Consider the following 19,230-nt stretch of genomic DNA (forward strand, 5'->3'; position numbering starts at 1 on the left):
TTTGCCTCTTAAGGGGTTTGATGAAGCCCTGAAGCTTTTCTCTGTGATGATATTGGAGCCTGAGCAATGGATGTCACCTGATGTCAGTCTTCTAGAGCAGGCAGATGCACTGATCACACAGTAGTTGTAAGTAGTCCTCACAGAAGTGGGTCAAGACTTGATTGTGCTTCCCATCGCTGGGCCTGGTCTCCTGCCTCTTGCTTTTGCTCTTGCTCTTCCTGCTATGGAGCTCCTGGGTAATCCCAACCATCCTTCCAAGCTGGGCATTGCTTCTTGGAAGTTCCCCTCTTGGAACTGCTGTCAACAGACAGGACAGTAGAGCTTGCCTTGTAGATCTGCCCATAAGTCCTTGATACAGGACTGACTGAAGTTGTGTGCACATTGGATGGTGACTTGGTCTGTCAGCTCATCCAGACACAAGGGGAATTTGTCCTCTGCCTGGAGACTTTCCAAGGTCACCACCAGTGTCATTTGGCTGGGAATGAAGCCCATCTGGACCCAGGTAGGCTTCTTTCTGGGGATTGTCTCTGGGTACTCAGCAGGAACAAGCAGACTCAATTGCCCTACAGTTCTCACAGTTCCTCCTGGAAACAGCTGTGGTCCCACTGATGTCTCTTGTGTTTCTCTCAGTGATGGAAGCCTTGAGGCCTTTGAGATTTTAGACTCTAATTTCGTTGTCAACAAGGTCCTTTGCATGGGCCCACAGCCAGTGACAGCTCAGGTGGACAGCTACTACTCTGGCAACTCACAGTTGGGTTGAATAAAAATAAATTTCTTAAAAAAGTTTACTTTGCATGTTTACACTCAATGCCCAACTCCAGTCAAACTCAGAGCAGCATCACATGTCCCTGTCTGTTGTTCCCAAGCCTGTAATGTGGAGCTGTAATTCCTCTGCCTATTTGCCTGCCCCCACAGCAGGACTGGGGGAAGGAGAGAGCCCCAAGGCAGACTGACAATAAACAAGGCAGAGCACAGACTTGATTAAATTTCTCTGTAACTCTTGATTCCCCTGCTTCCACCTGCCAAGAGCTGAAGTTAAATGGCTGGGATTACAGGAGTCCTGCTGGGGATCATTCCCAGGGCCACAAGCATGCTATGCAAGCACTCTACAAACCGAGCTCGGTCCCTAGCCCATAGTTGGTTTTGTTTTTGTTGTTTTGTTTTGCTTAGTTTTAATTCTTGGTTTTTGTTTTTGTTTTCAAGACAGTGTCACTATGTAACTCCAGCTGTCTTGAAACTCGCTCTGTAGAAGGGGCTGGCCTCAAACTCACAGAGATCCACCTGCCTCTGCATCCCAAGTGCTGGGATTAAAGCATGAACCATTAGGCTCAGTTTGGATCTCAGTTTGACGGAGTTTCATACTATAGCCAAGGATGACCCGGGACTCCCCATGAATACAGACAGCCCAGAATTGCATGAAATTTGAAGCAGTGCCCTTTGTTTCAGCCTCCTACGTGCTGGGATTAAATCCACATACTGCTGGGTGGGTCTTTTGTTTTAAGGATGCTAGAGATGAACCACTGAGCCTTGCTTGGGCTAAGCAGGAGTTACATCAAGGATCTAGTTGTATCCCAACCGCCAGCCATACTTTGGATTCAGGTAAATAAGGATAATCTTGCCATAACCTTTCACCTTTCTTTTCTTTTTCTTAATAAAAAAATCTGCACACTAAATCTGATTTTCATTTTTCATGTTTGTTACTTTATAATTAAATGTGCCACAGAATACCTTATAAAGTAAAAACCCAGAAAAGAGATAACCCTTAATACACAAATAAAAATGAACCCCTGCATGGTTTGATGAGGCATATCTTTAATCTTAGGTAGAGATGGAGGCAAAGACATCCTACTCAAGGTCATCTTTAGAGACACAGCTGATTTTGAGGCCAGCCTAGAAACCCAATCTGAAAACACAAACCTATTCATAAGGTAAAGGTGCCAAGCCTGATGATCTGATTTCAGTCCCAGGGACCCACATTTTGTCCTGTGATTGACACACCCACATTATGATACATGTGTATACAGGCACACATATACATGCATGGAAAATAAATGTTAATAAAAAATTGAAGAAACAGAACAAACGTTCATTGTTCTCTTATTCCGTCCCTCCCCTAGTTTGACCATCCCATTCCCTCAGGTTCTCATCCCCATCCTGTCCCCTCCACTACCCACCCATCCCTAGTTTACTCATGGAGATCTCCTCTGTTTCCCCTTCCCAAGGTGATCTGTATGTCCCTCTTAGGGTCCAAAGAGACATTATGGAGTAAGGGAAAAACCTGGTGCTAGGGAAATTCCCAGGAATCCACAAGTATGATCCCAAATTAGACTACTAGCAATAGTGGTGAGGGTGCCTAAACTGGCCTACCCTGGAAAGCAAATTGGTGAATACCCTAACTGTCATCATAGAGCCTTCATCCAGTATCTGGTGAAAGCAGATGCAGAAATCCACAACCAAGCACCAGGCCAAGCTCTGGGAGTCCAGGGCAAGAGAGAGAAGAGGGATTATATGATCAAGGGAGGTCATGGATGGGGAAATCTACAGAGACAACTGAACCAAGCTCATAGGAATTCACAAACATTGAACTGACAGCTGTGGAACCTGCATGGGACTGGATTAGATCCTCTGCATATGGGAGATAGTTATGTAGCTGGGTCTGTCTGAGTGGCCCCTGGCAGTGTGATCAGGATCCATCCTGGAACCTTAGCTGGTTTTCTGGACCCCATTACCTATGGTCAGACACTTTGCTCAGCCTTGATACAGCGGGGATGGGCTTGGTCCTGCCTCAACTGAATGTACCAGGCTTAGCAATCCCCCCATGGGAGAACTTACCCTTTTGGAAGAGGGGATGAAGGGTGAAGTGGTGGTGGTGGGGGAAGTGGGAGGAAGGATGAAAGGAGATTTGTGGTTGGTATGTAAAATGAATAAAAAATTAAAAGAAAAAGGAACAGAACAAACAAGCTTACAAAATTATTTTTTGTATATACTGCTTTTCTTAATTTTTTTCCCCTTTAGACAGAGTCTTACTAACTCTTGAATACTTACCTAGAACTTGCTATATAGACCAGGTTGGCACTTGCTTCTCCAGTATTGATATTAAAATGCATCTCAAAATGCTCAGTGTTAGTTTTTACTATTAAAATGCACTACCTAGATGATGTAACTTGGCAGAGAAAAAAATGTAATGCTAATATCAACTTTTTACTGAACTTGAGACCAACCTCAACTAGTTGAGACCTGTCCCCCCAAAACATAAACAGTTGTGTTTGTTGATGCACAAGTGTGATATCAGGACTCAGGAAGCAGAGGCAGAAGGAACTGAACAAGTTCAGCCTACTGTTTACATAGAGTTCTTCACCAGTTAGGCCTACATAAGGTGATTTTGTTCCCAACACCAAAACAACAAAAGATGTCATAACTCATAAAAATGAATACCTACAAGTGGATTTGCAAGTGTATGCAATACTTAAGACACCAAGCATGGAAAATAGGGTGCTTAAGATGTAGGGGAGGGGTAGAGCACTTGACCTAGCATTTACAAAGCTCTGGGTCCCATTGTAGCACCTCAGAAAAATATCTTCTATGAGATAGACTCCTTCTATGTTGCCACTGATGCCCTGCCCCTTTCTATGTAGCCCAGGCTGGTCTAGATGCTTGGATTTCAGGCATGTGCCACCTAGAAATCTTCATATATTGTTTAAAAAAAAATCTCCTAAAGAGTCTGGGAAAAAATTTCATAAACAAACAGAAGTACTAACAGCAGAATGTATTTACACTCTTCTTGCCTCAGGAGTTCAATCCAGCAGAACATGGGCTCTGTCAGTTCCTTTCTGTTCTCCTCCACTTCAGAGTTCCATTTAATTCAGTTCAGGTGAATCATCCATGTGCTGGCTGGTTTTATGTCAACTTGACACAAGTCATCTGAGAGGAGGGTGCCTCAATTGAGAAAATGCCTCTATAGGATTAGGTTTCAGGCAAGACTGCATGTGTTTTTTAAATTAGTGATTGATAGGGAGGGCTTACCCCATTGTGGATGGTGCCATCCGTGGGCTGATAGTCCTGAGTGCTATAAGAAGCAGGCTGAGAAAGCCATGGGGAGCAAGCCAGTAAGCAGCACCCTCCATGGCCTGCGCATCACACTTCTTGCCTCAAACCCTGTTTGAGTTCCTGTCATGACTTCCTTCAATGATGGACTATGTTATGGAAGTGTAAGCCAAAGAAATCCTTTCTTACCCAATTGCTTTTGGTCATGGTGCTTATTACAGCCATAGGAACCCTAAGATAATCAGACACCCCCTTTTTGTTCAAACAAAACAAAACCATCTTTGGTGTCCAGATCTGTTTCTTCACTATCCAAATAGTAGGAACATATCCCATCCCAGAGTCAGATTAAGCAGTCAGTTCAAGGCATGATTTCTGATAGCCTTAGTTCAACATTTGTTGTTGCTTATTTCTTGACTCTTTTTGGGGGGTCCCACCACCCAGCTACCAAATAAATTCACACATGGAGACTTATTCTTACATATGAATGTCAGCCTTAGCTTGGTTTAGTTTCTTGCCAGCTTTCCTTAATTTAAATTATCCCATCTACCTTTTGCCTCTGGGCTTTTCCCATTCTCTTACTTCTGTAAATCTTACTCTTACTCCATGGCTTGCTGGTTGTATAGCTGGGTGGCTGGTCCCTGATGTCCTTCACTTCTCTGGCTCCTAACTTTTTTCTCTTCTCCGAAATTTCTCCCTCTATACATTCTTTCTGCCTGCCAGCCTTTCGTATCCTTTCCTTGCCTTGCTATTGGACAGTTCTTTATTAGACGATCAGGTGTTATACACAGGCATAGTAACACAGCTTCACAGAATTAAACAAATGCATCATAAACAAAAGTAACACACCTTAAAATAATATTCTACAACAAACATTTCTTGTCCTGGCATGGTCACACAGGCCTGAAATGTCAATACTTTGTAGACTGAGACAGGAAGATCATGAGCTTGAACTCAGCTTGGCTATATGGCAAAAGATAGTCTCGAGAATAAATGGATAAATACATATTAGCTGGATCTGTTTTTTGGTGAGTTAGTTTTTGATATTCCATGGGTTGTGTGACCTTGAACAAGCTACTAGCCTCTACAGGCCTTAGCCTGCTCTTTGTAGACTACTAGAACAGTTACACTCAGGGAAATGAAGAATCGAGAGTATTCAGGTACTGTGGACATTAGCACCATATCAAGACTCTGATCCCACCTCTGTCTCTCTTACTTGCTTTGAACAGAAACCAAGCCTCAGTGTAACATCCTGGAAGAGGGCTCCAGCCTCACTTCACATCATTTCCGAGTGCTGAACCCAAATAGTCAATAATCCTCTGACTCCTGAGGATATTTTAAGCAAGCATTGAGATACCAAAAGCCAGTATAAATGAGTAAAATTCAAAAGGTTGGAACTGTTCAAATTCCCTGGAGAGGCAGATCTCTTCTGTGACACAGAGAAGCCTTGGGAAACCCCAAATCTTATTTCACCCAGGCTCCACCTCCCATGTCACCCCAGAATTCCTGCTTACATTGAGTAATGTCCTGAGCCTTGGACTTTCAACACACATTCATATAAAAGATGCCCAAGCAGAGAGGACCCCACCAAGACCAGAACTTTCTGGGAGTGGGAAGGGGTGAGGTGCAGGGAAGAGAGATGCTAGGGGTGAGTTTTCTTCTGTGAATTCCTGTAGCCCAGGCTAACCTAGATGTTGTGTTTTCCCTATTTCAACTCCTAGGATTACAAGCATGTTATACACACAATGCTGGGAATTAAGCTGTGGGCTTCTTATATGTACATGCTCCTAGGAAAGCCCTTTAGCAAACCAGCTACGTCCTACATCCCTACTCGCCTTTAAGAAATGTAATTGTTGTATGCCTTTAATCTCAGCACTCAGGAGGCACCGGCAGATGGATCCCTGAGTTCTAGGATAGCCAATTTATACAGTGAGTTCCAGTACATTCAGGGCTACACAGCGAAATCCTGTCTCAAAAAAGAAAGAAAGGAAGAAAGGAAAAAAGGAAAACAGAAAGACGTGCTAAAGCCAGGCATGGTGGTCTACACCTTAATCCCAGCCCTCAGGAGGGAGGAATAGACAGACAGATCTCTATGTGGTCAAGGCTTCAGGCCATCCAGAGCTACATAGTGAGACCATCTCCCCAAATAAACAGGAAATGTAAGTGACAATAGTAAATCAGTATTTGGAAGTTACTTTTGTAGAGGTCACTGAATCTTCCCTTGAGTGCACTAGGTATGTAAATGAAGGAAAAAGGCTGCCTGTAGCTAGAGTTTTCCTGCCTTGCCCACAGTCAGGACAAATCTTTGTCATCTTCCAGTCCCACAGCTGCTCAGACCCAATCAAGTAAACACAGAGACTTATATTGCTTACAAACTGTATGGCCGTGGCAGGCTTCTTACTAACTGTTCTTATAGCTTAAATTAATCCATTTCCATAAATCTATACCTTGCCACATGGCTTGTGGCTTACCAGCATCTTTACATTCTGCTTGTCCTGGCAGTGGCTAGCAGTGACTCTTTCTGCCTTCCTGTTCTTTCTTTTTTCCTCTCTGTTAGTCCTGCCTATACTTCCTGCCTAGCCACGGGCCAATCAGTGTTTTATTTATTGACCAGTCAGAGCAACACATTTGACATACAGAACATCCCACAGCAGCTGCCTTCTCAGTTTGCATCTGTCTGGGCCATTTTCTTTGGCTCAGGGCATAGGTATAAGTCATTACCCTAAACCTGGAGTCTCCTTGGTTCCAGGGAGAACATAACTTCCCATGACTGAACCCCCACAATTCCCTACCCCATACCTACATACACCAGATGAGAACAGTTACCTTTATTGATGTCAGGCTGCACCCTTGAGCTTGAGTGATCATTTTCCAAGGGCCAGCTTGATCCCCTCAAGAAAGACAGTGATGAGGACTTGTGTCCCCATTTTACAACCAAGACAGATTGACCAGACTTGTGTAATTAAATTATTATATATCAGTAGCTGAGGGATGATCTTGAAATCTGGATTCTTCTTCCATTCTAGGGGCTGGAGTTAAAGCTTTGAGCAACCACACCTGGGTTCATTCTCCATCCCTATTCTTCACCTTTCCTGGTCTCTCATTTGTATATGGTGGACCCTTAGTAGAGCCTACTTTCCTGGGCCTACCTAGGTCAGGCATTTCTTCTGAAAACCTTGTTAACAACAGCTGACCATTTCCCTCTAGCTGGGTTACTTTCTAGCAGACAGGCTGTTTGCCCCTGTGTGCTGGAGGCATCTTGTTTGCACCTGTGGCTGACATCTCCACAGTCACAATTCCAAAACTAATTTGCACCTGTGGCTGACATCTCCACAGTCACAATTCCAAAACTAAATCAAGGGTCTCAAGACGACATCTGATCCCCCTCACTCCTCCCCACACTTGTGCGCCTCCCCCCACCTCCTCCTCCTCAAGTGGTTTCTATTTCAATCGGTAGAGCTGTATTGGCTTCTCTGCTCTAGCAGCACTACTTAGCTGTTAGACATCTTTCCTTCACTTGAAGGTCCAGGGGGTCCTTCCACACTACATTCTTCTACAAGGAAGCCTGGGTTGCCTAACTGACCTTTTGTCCCTCAGCCTCAATATCACTTCTGTCACGGAGAATGTAACTGTGGAAAGTGTATTTGTCTCCATTCAGGTTATACTGAAGCATAAGCAGGGCACTGAGCTCACTGACCCTAGCAGACCTTATGAAGGAAGGAGACCTTAAGGTGCAGGGACAGGAAGAGCTACCTTTCAGAAAGGTCAAGTGGCAGCTGACAGAAGCAGGACTGTATAGACATTCTGGAGAAATCCTGAAAATGTCCAAGGAACTGATTGATTTGAGCAATTTTCATGGTGTAGCAGAGAGTTTTCTGTGTTGTGTGACTGTTTAATAAATAATGTTGATTCAGAAGTCTCCTGATGCATGCATCTAGGACCAGTAGTTTGGGAGCCTGAGGCAGGAGGGCTTCTAGAGCCTCTAGCACTGACCTACCTCCCTCTTTCCTCAGTCTAAGGAATGTTGAAATTACAAGGATGAGTCATTGTGGCAGGACAGACGTTGTATTTACCAGTAGAAAGAAAGATCCTGATCTCCATGACTCAACAGTGGGAGCTGAATATATGTGTTGTGATGATATGATGGTTAACAGGACTGATTTTTGGAGAAAATTAGTCTCCCCCCTCCAATCTGCAGTTTGTATGGGTAGGTGGGTCTAATGTCTTCCAGGCTGACCTAGAACTTCATGTCTTCCAGGATGACATGCCAATCTTCCTGCTTCCATTTATCAGTTGCTGAAATAATAGGCATGCACCATCACAGATGTTTTATGTAGTACTAATAATTGAATCCAGTGTTTGTTTCGTGCTACAAGCACTCTACCAAAATAAGCTACACCTTCAGTCCTTGAAGCACAGTTTATCTACATATTCTTCAGACACTAGATGTGATTTCCCTCATGTCATCAGTTCTCTTGACACAGGCTATCTGTTTGTAATTTAATCCCCTTCTGACATTAGCTGGAAAAAGTTAGATCCCACAAAGTAAAGAGTTCAGACTCAGAGGAGCCCTCACTTGGATATCCATTATATATCCATGCCTCCTACACTGATCAATCAGCTACTAATCAACTGTGGGTTTTGGTGACCTTCTCCTCCTGCATAACTTTTAAGACAGCTCACAGTGGTTATGGTAGCAGTGCTATGACTTGCCTTAACTAGGGAATCGCTTTACTTACACTTACAGGTCTTGGTGGCTGTATCTTCTTCATAAATACATCTTTCCTTTTTTAAACACAAAAATCTACACTTTACACAAAACATCAAAGGTGGGCTTGAAGCTCAGCAGGTCAAGTGTTGGTTTAGCATTGTACCAGCCCTTGATTTGGTACTTTGTGTAGCATACACTGGGTCAACAGCTACAATGCCAGCACTTAGGAGGCTGAAACAATGAGGTGGCAAATTATAGGCCAGTATGGACTACACTAAGAGAACTTGTCATATGTATGTGATATATATACATATATATCACAACATCAACTAACCAAATACATTCAAATGTTTGTGAACATCATTGACCACAGAGGGAACTTGAGGCCATCATGAGATACATGACACCTTGTCTCGTAATTGAATAAATAAAGAATTAATTAATATATAAAAAGGTTGAAATATTAATGTTATGATGATACTGAAATACTGGGCCCAGTGTTGTTTTGTGTTCTCAAATATTACTGTGCAACTTTAAAACTAATATTGAAATGTTTCATCATACAACATTCCATCATGAGCCATAGGGTTGGCTTATCAAAATTCTAAATATATCTAGACAGTGTTTATAAGAAAGAGTAATATTTATACATTATCTAGATGGTATAAACACACACAACTAGACAGTGGTTTTTAACATGAGTGTTGCACCTAGCACGAACACCAAAATATCTGTATATTATAGATGAACTGGATTTCTGTTTTCTTGAGTATTTCATTTACTAGGTGCCTTGAATGAAACAGATGATCATTAAGATGAATTCTAAGGTAGGGTTAGGGGAATGTTGTTGCAGGATATTTGATCATACTGTGAACCCGAGATTTCATTATTTACTGGAAAAATCTGTTTCTAATTGTGGTGTGGCTCAGCCCTAGCACACACCTTTAATCCTAGAGATTTGGGCTTGAATATTGTAAACAGGATTCGAGTCCCATGTTGGGTGCTTAATGTTGCTTTTATCCGGATCTTAGCCATTCAATTTTATCAATAAAGACTCAGAAGCCAGATGCAGGGGTGAAAGCCTCCTAGCTCACAGAGGCAGAGAAAGTACCCAGCTGACCTTCCTCTTCAGTTGACATCTCAGAAAATACTTCTTCCTCCTCTGCCATCTCAAACAACTCTCCTTTTTAACCCCATGCCCCTCCTTTCCACTTCCTGTGTGTCTCTCTCCATCCTATTGACTCCTTTTTACTCTCTATTTTTTTCTAAATAATCCTATGTTCACTTCCTGTCAACTGGTTGCTTGCTCTGCCTCTTGACTTATGATTGGCTTTATTTAATCCTGTATAAAATAAGCCGAAATCTCTTGGATTAAAGGTGTGTGCTAGAGCTGAGCCACAACTAGAAACATATTTTTCCAGTAAATAACTCAATCTTGAGGTTCACAGTGTCCACCAAATATCCTACAGCAGAGCATGGAGCATACCTTACATGTCAGCAATGGAGAAGTGAACTGGGGCAGGATTCTTACCAAGTTTGAGGGAATGGGTGGCTTTCCTTGTGAGAACCTAGATACATTTTAATTTTTAAATATTTGTTCACTAGCTTGTATGGGAAAGGATATGCCCATGTCATGGTCCCCATGTGGAACCTAGAGAACAACTTATGTGAGTTGGTTCTTTCTTTCCACTATGTGGGTCCTGGGGATCAAACAAAGTCAGAATTCCCAGCCATCAGGAAGCTGGATTGGAAGATCAAGTCTGAGGACAGCAAGCCCATCATTTTTAAACCACCTTTATACATACATTTTCAGTTCCTTCACTTTACTGGGCCTTCACACCCTATTAATATCCTTAATTCTCCTAGTCTACAATTTCAAGCTAAGTTCAATCTTAGTTTATTCTTTTTTTTCCCATTTCAATAGTGTACTAAGATCTGTCTTAATGATTTTCCCCAGAGTTTGGCTTTACATTTGACACTTTCCAACTCCCAATCAACTCTATAGGGTTATAGTTTTCCAAACACAAATCTAATCCCGGCATCTTCCAGATTTCGACCTTGAAATGGCTTTTCATGACTCTTAAGATTTTAAGACAGTGGGTACCAGCATCTTGACATCACCCTCACAGTTCAGGTTTACCTGTGGCCATTTTTGGTTAAGATTACTAGAGTGTCAAGGTCACTGTATAAATTCTTGTCTTACAGCCCAGCATTCCTAACAATCCCTTTAATTTCAGCACTCTGGAGGCAGAGGCAGGCAGAGTCCTCTGAGGTCACCCAGGCTTTATGCTGAGTTTTAAGCTAGCAAGAATACATACACAGTGTGTTACTGTCTCAACAACACAATCAAACAACCAACAATAAAGGCGCATGTAATTGGATAGGCTGGGCCAATGAGACGGCTCAGTTAGTGAAAGGGTTTTCAGGTGTATGAAGCACATGACCACCTGAATTTGATCCCCCAAACCCACATAAAACTGGTAAGGAGAGACTCCACAATGTTGTCTTTTAATCCCCCAAAGCACCATGGCATGCCCATGCCCCAACTACACACCTCACAGAAGCTCCATAATCAAGTTTTTAAACGTGTGACAGGCTGATCTAGCATTGCTTCTGTAGCTCAGGCAGGGCTTACATTGAGTTGCAATGTGTGCCTCTGCACCTCAAATCCAGATGTGATCACGTGTTTCTTTTCTTAAGATCTTAAATTTTATTTATGTTATGGGTATTTTTCCTACATACATGTGTGTGCAGCATGTGCATGCAAGGCCCTGAAGAAGCTAGAAGAGGGTGTCAGGTTCTCAGGACTGCAGATACAAGTGGTTTTGAGCTGCTATTTGAATGCAAGGAATTGATATTTGCTCCTCTTCAAGAACAGCCAGTGCTGTGAACCCAGTGAACCATGTCTCCAGCCCTTTATTCAGAGACTTAATACTATTTTTTTTCATTCCCAACAGCCAAAACATTCCCTTTCAGGTTGGTTTAAAGATCATTTCTACTGGGGATGAAAAGATGTCTTTGCAGTTAAAAGCACTGGTGGTTTTTCCAGAGGATTGTGTTTAATTCCCAGACTCTACATGGTGGCCATCAACTGTCTGCCATTTCAGTCCCAGGAGTTCCAAATAAGCCTCTTCTGGCTTTCAAGGACACTTCACAGATGTGGAGGACAGACATACATGCAGGCAAAGTACCCATTCATGTATAATAATATTAAAAAACAAACCAGTTCCTTCTACCACTCACTACTTTGTATTCCCAGTTGTTAAAGAATCAGATCTAGGAGCACAGCAGGGCTGGGAAAAGGATCACTTTACCTGCTGCACAAGAAAGATCCCTTAGTGGTTTACTTGGAAAGCCTTCAGGATATGGTACCCTGTCCTGAGTTTTAACCATCCAGAAGACAGAGGCTGTAATACAGTGCAGCATGATTATGATTCCTGGTGGTAATTTCAGGACTGCAGTCTGGGGTCTTTCAGATGGAAGGCATGCAGGCAAATGCTCTGGCACCTGTCCCACATGTATACTACATGACAGTAGGAGGTTGGCCATGGATGGTTGTCATGCACCCAGCACTTGTGTGGAGATCCCAGTAGCATAGGTAAGTATTACAGGACAGCAGTGTGGAGGATTCATGTGACACTCGACACCTTTCCTTGGGGAATGCCGCTGCCCAGTGGCTTTTGAGATTCCAGATTCTCAGAGGTGAGAAGTGCCCACAATAAACTGTTCCGTTCACAAATGTGGTCAGGAATGAGCTGGTGACAGTAGAGCAGACTCAGTCTTCAGTCTGGATGCTGTGTAAACACTGCCTGAACAAGCCTGAGACAACGTCCACACGCAGAGGCAGGCCCTGGTGCATCGTGCTAAGGGGTTGATTGAGCAGCCCCTATATTAAAATTATTCACTTGATTACAAATTTCTTTGCTTTTTGTCTTTCTTTTATTTTTTTTTATTTACCAACTTAGAGTAGAGTTAGTTTTTTAACACAAAAGAAAGTGCCCAGGAGGTAAGTATTTCCATGAAGAACTCTTCATTTGTTTACACTTCCCCTGAGGAAGGTGTGCAGAGAACTTAGTGATTTGGTAGGAAAGTTAGCTATGAGTCCTTTGCTTGCTGCTGCCGTCCTGGCATAGTGATGAAAGGAGTTCCATGGTGGTCAGTTTTTGTACTACTACATAGCTAGCTCTTTGGCTGGATTTTTTTTTTTTTATTTTTGGTGCATTTTTGTTATTGTTATTTTGAGTTTTCAAGATTCTGAATTTGGGCCATTGCGATGTGCATGAACACACATGTCAAAGTAGATGTGTGGAGGCCAGGACAAGTTGGAGGAGTGAATTCCTTCCTGGATATCGACCTCAGGTTCTCAGAATTGATTGCAAGTGTCTTTTTCTTTTAACTTTTATTGATTCTTCTCAGATTTCACATCATGCATCTTGATCCCACTGATATCCACATCCCCCAGCATCTGCCTTTGCAACCTTCCCCATAAAACAAAACAAAATCTGAAAGAAAAATCAAGAACTAAACAAAGGAAACAAAACAAAAACAGAAGACAAACAACCAAACCAAAACAAACAAAAAGAAATCTCATTATGGAAGCTGTAGTGTGGCCTGTTGAGCCACACAGTTTACCCTTAGTCTTCACCTGCAAGTGTTCCTTGCCATGGGTCATTGGTCTCTTTCGAGGCTTCTGGCTTCTGCTACACCATTGATAATGGACTCTCACTGGAACTCCTCTTGGATATCTGGTTGTTATTCTGTGTCATGGGGATCCTACAGTTTTGTATCTGTTGGTTTGTCCCCATCACCTGTTGCAACAGTTCATTGATGAGGTGGATGTTGGGGTGAGCCAACATAGAGCCCTGCTTCTGGGCTTGGGTGATGGTAGCTTGGCTGGTCAGTCCACCAGCTTTCCCCAACTGTCACCACCTGGGTGAACTCTCCAGCACAGCCTCAGTCAGCTCACCCAGAGCAGCCTGCAGCAAGGATCAAGGCCAGTTCTCTTCCAGGCCTTCGGGTCTGGCTTCTCCACCAGCTTCACACCACCAGCACCAGCTCCACTGTCTTACCCAGGCAAGGTGCAGCACCCCCACCCCGCCCCCGTATTATTGTAAGGGGGAACATGGGGAGGGGAGTCATCTCTCCTACTCTCATGCCCTCAGGGATGGCTCACCTGCATCCCCCCCACAACAGGGTTAGCTCTAGTGTGCTGCCCTGGCAGGGTGCAGGGTCCACTCTTCTGTATGTTAAAGCTGGTGAGGAGGAGGGATAGTTCTCTCACTCTTCATGACCCTGGGGCCAGATCTATTGCCTGATGCAGGTAGCAAGGGGTGGGAGAAGAAGGGCATCTTTTCCTCACCCATGCCACCTCACTGCAGACAGAGGAAAGGGGGCATTCAGTTCTGCCCTTCTCACACCCTCAGGGACAGCTTACCTGTGTCTCTGACAACAGGGTCTGCTCTAGTGTGTTGCCCAGGTGAGATGCACACCTATGGTGAGAGGTGAGGGCATCTTTCCTATTGCAGAGGGTGGAGCAGCTCTCCTGCTGCAGTATCCAGCAAGGGGCAGGTCAGCTATCCCAGGGCCACTGAGGGGCAGGGCCAGCTCAGCATGGCCCTCAGATTTCAACAAACTTGGTTCCTGTGACCCCCCCCCCCACTATGGTAACAGAGGCCATGGACATCAACACAGACTCCAGCCACAGCAGGATCACAGACCCAGGCATGGCCCATGGCAGCAGCTGGGGCCTGGGTATCAGCATGGCCCTGGTGGCAGCACAGGCTACCCAGATCAGTATGGCCCTCAGACACCAGCACAGTCTCAGGTGGCTGACCAGACCCTGGGCATCCGCAGAGTCCTCAGCAGTAAAGGGGGTCATGGACATCAACTCAGACCCTGGGGTTGCAAGTGTCTTTACTCACTGAGCCTACTAGCTGGTTCCTCTCGTAGCACTCCTTTCTAATCCACCTATTTCAGTGTATTGGTTGAATATACTGAATGTAAAACTTGCATCAAGCCAGCTCAGACAGTGTTTAAACCTGAGTTTGGAGGCCTTGATTTTTTAAATTTCATCTTAGATGGAGTAGAGAATGTTATATTAAGAAATCCTTTAACCCAGCCAGAGGATCTGCTCCTCCCCCTACCTTTGGAAGCAATATTTTTATCCTTTTGTCTTACTTCTCCCTCTCTTCCTCTTTCTTTTTCTGTTTCCCTAAAAAAAATATCATCCACTGTTCCTTTAGAGTTCTTTCTACTTAGGTTATACTCCTGTCATGGTTTATATTTTCTCAATCTCCTCATGCACCTATCTTGAATGCTAGTGGAACTAATTGTGTAAAATTGGGAGCTATGCCCTTGAGGGAGTGAGTTAGTCTTGTTTATTAATGTTTGGCACTGTAGGTGGGCCTTGAGGTTTCAAAAGCCCAGTGAATGGCAAGTGTTTCCTTCTGGGCACCTGCCTGGGTATCCAGATGTAACTCTCAGCCCCGTGCCTGCCTGTAGGGATGTATCCTTTCAATATGATAACGAATTAACCCTCTCTCACTCTAATCAATCCTCACATTAAAAGTGTTCCATTACAGGAGTTGCCTTGGTCATAGTGCTTCTTCATATCAATAAAACAGTCCCTAATATTTTTGCATATTATTTCTCTGCATTTGGTCTGCTTCCTGTGTAGTTGAATAAGAATAAATGAAAGAGTGATGGACTTACAAAATATTCAGTCTCTGGTATGATTATTACTGAAGGCTAATGCAGATCCATAGAGAAAAATAGCCACAATAGGGGCAGAAATTAAAAAAACCTGTTTATTTGGAAAGAAAAACAACATTAGGTAGATTTGGACTGCAGTCCTGTGCTGAAACATGATAATTATCAGGGAGATTAGGGCCATTAACGAGAAGTTTCCTGCTTTTCTTTGGAAATACAGAGGAGGTATTGTAAGGGCACTATACCACCCAGCAAAGTGTTTAAATATGAAAGGAAAAGTCAAAGTGATTCCTAGTCCCCGGAGGCTACTCCATACAAAACTTTCTGCTGCTCTATACTGGGGCCAAGTCAATTCCAAGCTAGAACCCCATTGGTGGTATCATCTGTGTGGTACTTTTCTTAAAAGAAGAAAGATGCAAAATTTAAAGGTCATGAAGTCTTCCTCTATGGTTCAGCACTGTTGTAGCCATCTGTTTGGCAGAGCCATTGATCTGCTGGGGAGACTGTCAGACTGCACTGCCTAAAGCCATGAAAATGAAGCATGGGTTGCATTTTGAGGTCACAGTATGTTGAGATACCCAAGCTTTGAGATAATTGACATGAAAAGCTGAATGTAGGAAGTGGAAATAGGCAACAAGAGAGATAGATGTATGAAAAGTTTCAGTGAGAAAGAGCCAGCCCTTTGAAACCGAAGCTTCGGGTGTCTGACACAGAGCTGCAGGGTTTGGTGTTTGCCTTGCAGGTTTCAGGCTTGCCTTGGTCCAAATTTGGCTAATTTCTGTGAAATGGAAATTTGTATTCTGTGCCATTGTGTGTTGGGAGTATATACTTTGTGTTTTCATTTTACAAAATACTACAGTCAAGAGATTGCCTTGAGTATCAGAAGAAACTTTAGACATTGAAATAGTGCTGGGACTGTTTTATAATATGGAGATCTTTGAAATTAGAATAAATGCATTTGCATTATGGGTTGACTGTGTTACTATCATGACCTGTGTCAAAATGTGGGTTGAATGAAAAAAAAATCTCTCAGAAAAAATAATGTATTTGAGCATTTGTCTCTGGTTTGTGGCCTTCACTGGGGTGCAAATGGAACCCTTTGGAGGAGGAGCATTTCTGGAGGAAATGTACCTGGGAAAAGACGTTGAATGTTTATATCCTCAACATACTTGTTTGTGTGTTTGAAACTGATCAGTCCCTTCCCTTCTCATGTAGCCATGTCATCACCACTATTAGAGACACCATCCCTAAATAATGTAAGGTAAAATAGAAACAATTGCTTTTCCTTGGTAATCTATTTTTCTGGCCTGATATTTTGGTGTTTATATTTTTGGCTGATTGAATTGGATTTTTATTCATGTCAAGCATTTGCTCTTGTGCTGAGCCTTACCTTCATCATGTCTTCTGAACTTTGATAGAGGGTATTGTTAGTTATTTTGCGGTGATCTTACTCTGTGAGGAAATGTCACGAAACACAACAGAATCCACTAATAAGAGTTTTATTAAGATGAAAGGGACAGAGAGTGCCCAGGCCTGTGGAAGACACGTGTGTAGAGGAGAAGAAGGAGCCGGGAATATGGTGCCAGCTTATAAAGGCTGGGTGGCGTAGGTGCATACACAGGTCGACGTAACTACTCCATGCATGTACGTAGATCACATGGCTACGTTGTGCACTTACATAACCATGCAAACTCACGGATCCTGGTCACGCAAGACACCTTGACCCGGAAATGGCTATTTTGACCTGGAATTGGCTAGGCAGAAGTGTCCAGGTCCACCGGGCATATGCAAACATAGCCAACCGTGGGGGGCGTGTTGTGAACCCATCAGGTATCATTTTTCAAACCAAGATGGCATGCATTCATGACATTACTATTGATTTCCTGAATCACTGGATTGCAGGCATGTCACATTCTTCCTATGTTTGTGTATATGTTTTTGCTTTATTTAAAATTTTTGTAATATGTGTATAAATCTTTTGCCTATATATATGGATGTACACCACCTCTGTGCCTGCCGTTTATTGAAATTAGTTGAGAGCATTGGATTCTTTTGAACTAGAGGTTTGAATGGTTGTGAGTCTCCAAGTGAGTGCTGATGATTGATCCAGGTCCTTTTCAAAAGCAACAGGTTTTCTTACCTGTTGGCCCATCTTTATAGACCTCATTGTTGTTGTTGCTGTTGCTGCTGTTTTATTGTTTTACGATCAGCATTTACTTTACTGATGTTTTTGAGAACTCTTTGATCTGTCAGTCAGTAACTTCTTAAAAAAGCATTCTTTTGTAGGAATGTCATATTAGTCTTAGAGTTTAAATGGGGTCACTCCAGTTTTTTGATAGAAAATACAGAATTGGAGTGAATGTTTACCTTTTTGGAGGAATTTTGAGCAAGCCCCTGAGTGCTATCTATTTTTTGTTTGTTTTTGTGTTTGTGTGTTTGTTTGTTTGAGACAGGGTCTCACTATGTATACTTGGCTGTCCTGGAAATCACAGAGGTTCACCTGTCTCTTCTCCTGAGAAGCTTTGCAGCACCATACCCATATTGTCCATTATTTTCTGGAGTTAATAATTTTGATACAATCTTGTTTATCTACTCAATGGTGTTGCTCTGTTTGTATGTCTCTCTGTATAGGTTAATAGGCATTTCTCCTTCAATGACATATTCTGTTCAATTGGCATAGAAATGGAAGGTGTTATCCTACATTTATGTTTCCTTGTAAAATGAGTTGATGACTGCATTTGAAATTCTGTGACATGGAATTAATATAATGACCATGCAGAATTATGGAAATATATTCTCAATGAAGTGTACATTTGCAATTCAGTCAGTATCACCATTTCAATTATGAACATATATGGGACATTTTAGGATGCAGTGACCTATGAGGATGTGCATGTGAACTTCACTCCTGAAGAGTGGGCTTTGCTGGATTCTTCCCAAAAGAGTCTATACAAAGAAGTGATGCTGGAAACCTACCGGAACCTCACTTCTATAGGTAAGAATGTGAATTTTCCTTCACTTTTAAACTTAAGGTGCCAAGCCATTTTTGGAGACATGTTCTTCTGTGATTTTGACTGTGTAAGAGGAAGAATATATTAAATGAATCAGGCATTGTTCTAAGGTTCACTGAAAATATTAATTTTAATTTTGCACAATTTCCAGTAATATACATTTTCTGGCACTGTATTTTAGGTTACAAATGGGAAGACCTCAATATTGAAGAACATTGTCAAAGTTCTAGAAGACTTAAAAGGTAAATTTCATGTGCAAACTGATACATGTGCACCTCTGATGAAATTTTACTGTGCCCTGAAGTTTTAATGAAAAGTAGCAGTGTAAATAAGCACAACTTTGTGATGATTATTAAATTCTCACAACAGCATATACCTCAGTGTCAGGTAGCTGATCAATGTTTACAAAATATTTCTTTAAGAAACAAGACAAGGAATCAACACTTTAACAGATGACACAGTTTTAATCATGGCCCCATGAGAACCATTTTGTAGAACTGCCCATCCACTTACTTTCACACGATTCAAGTATTGTAAAAGTCACACACATTGATTAGGGATTTAGTATATGTCCAAGACCTTTTCTAAGCAAATCATCCATATTAAACCTATTGTTACTGATATACTTGTAGTGACTTACCATAGTTTATTGAGAGGGGCAGTTTGTAAGAGTCTAAAAGGTTGTTGTCAGAGAGCCCTCAATCCCTATACCACATTTCTATGAATAACAAAAAGGTTCAATTGTGTGAGTGCAATGTG

General features: G+C 42.5%; 1 protein-coding gene and 1 pseudogene across 3 annotated transcripts in view; one reads left to right on the forward strand and one right to left on the reverse strand.

The window, feature by feature from the left end:
- Window positions 1-19,230, reverse strand: part of LOC114684911 — a 278,504-nt pseudogene that overhangs the window by 163,116 nt on the left and 96,158 nt on the right.
- Window positions 1-19,230, forward strand: part of LOC114684918 (zinc finger protein 431-like) — a 43,198-nt gene that overhangs the window by 21,341 nt on the left and 2,627 nt on the right. Inside the window, exons 2-5 of one of the 3 annotated variants that reach the window (XM_037197888.1) lie at window positions 14-126; window positions 1,503-1,599; window positions 18,329-18,455; window positions 18,653-18,713. In XM_037197888.1, coding sequence (XP_037053783.1) covers window positions 18,422-18,455; window positions 18,653-18,713 — 95 coding nt within the window. In that variant the 5' untranslated portion in view covers window positions 14-126; window positions 1,503-1,599; window positions 18,329-18,421. Of the gene's footprint in view, window positions 1-13; window positions 127-1,241; window positions 1,600-18,328; window positions 18,456-18,652; window positions 18,714-19,230 lie in introns of those variants that run through there. The other 2 variants (XM_037197889.1, XM_037197887.1) reach the window with 2 other exon arrangements.

Source organism: Peromyscus leucopus, chromosome 22 (assembly GCF_004664715.2).
Source record: "Peromyscus leucopus breed LL Stock chromosome 22, UCI_PerLeu_2.1, whole genome shotgun sequence".
Taxonomy (NCBI): domain Eukaryota; kingdom Metazoa; phylum Chordata; class Mammalia; order Rodentia; family Cricetidae; genus Peromyscus; species Peromyscus leucopus.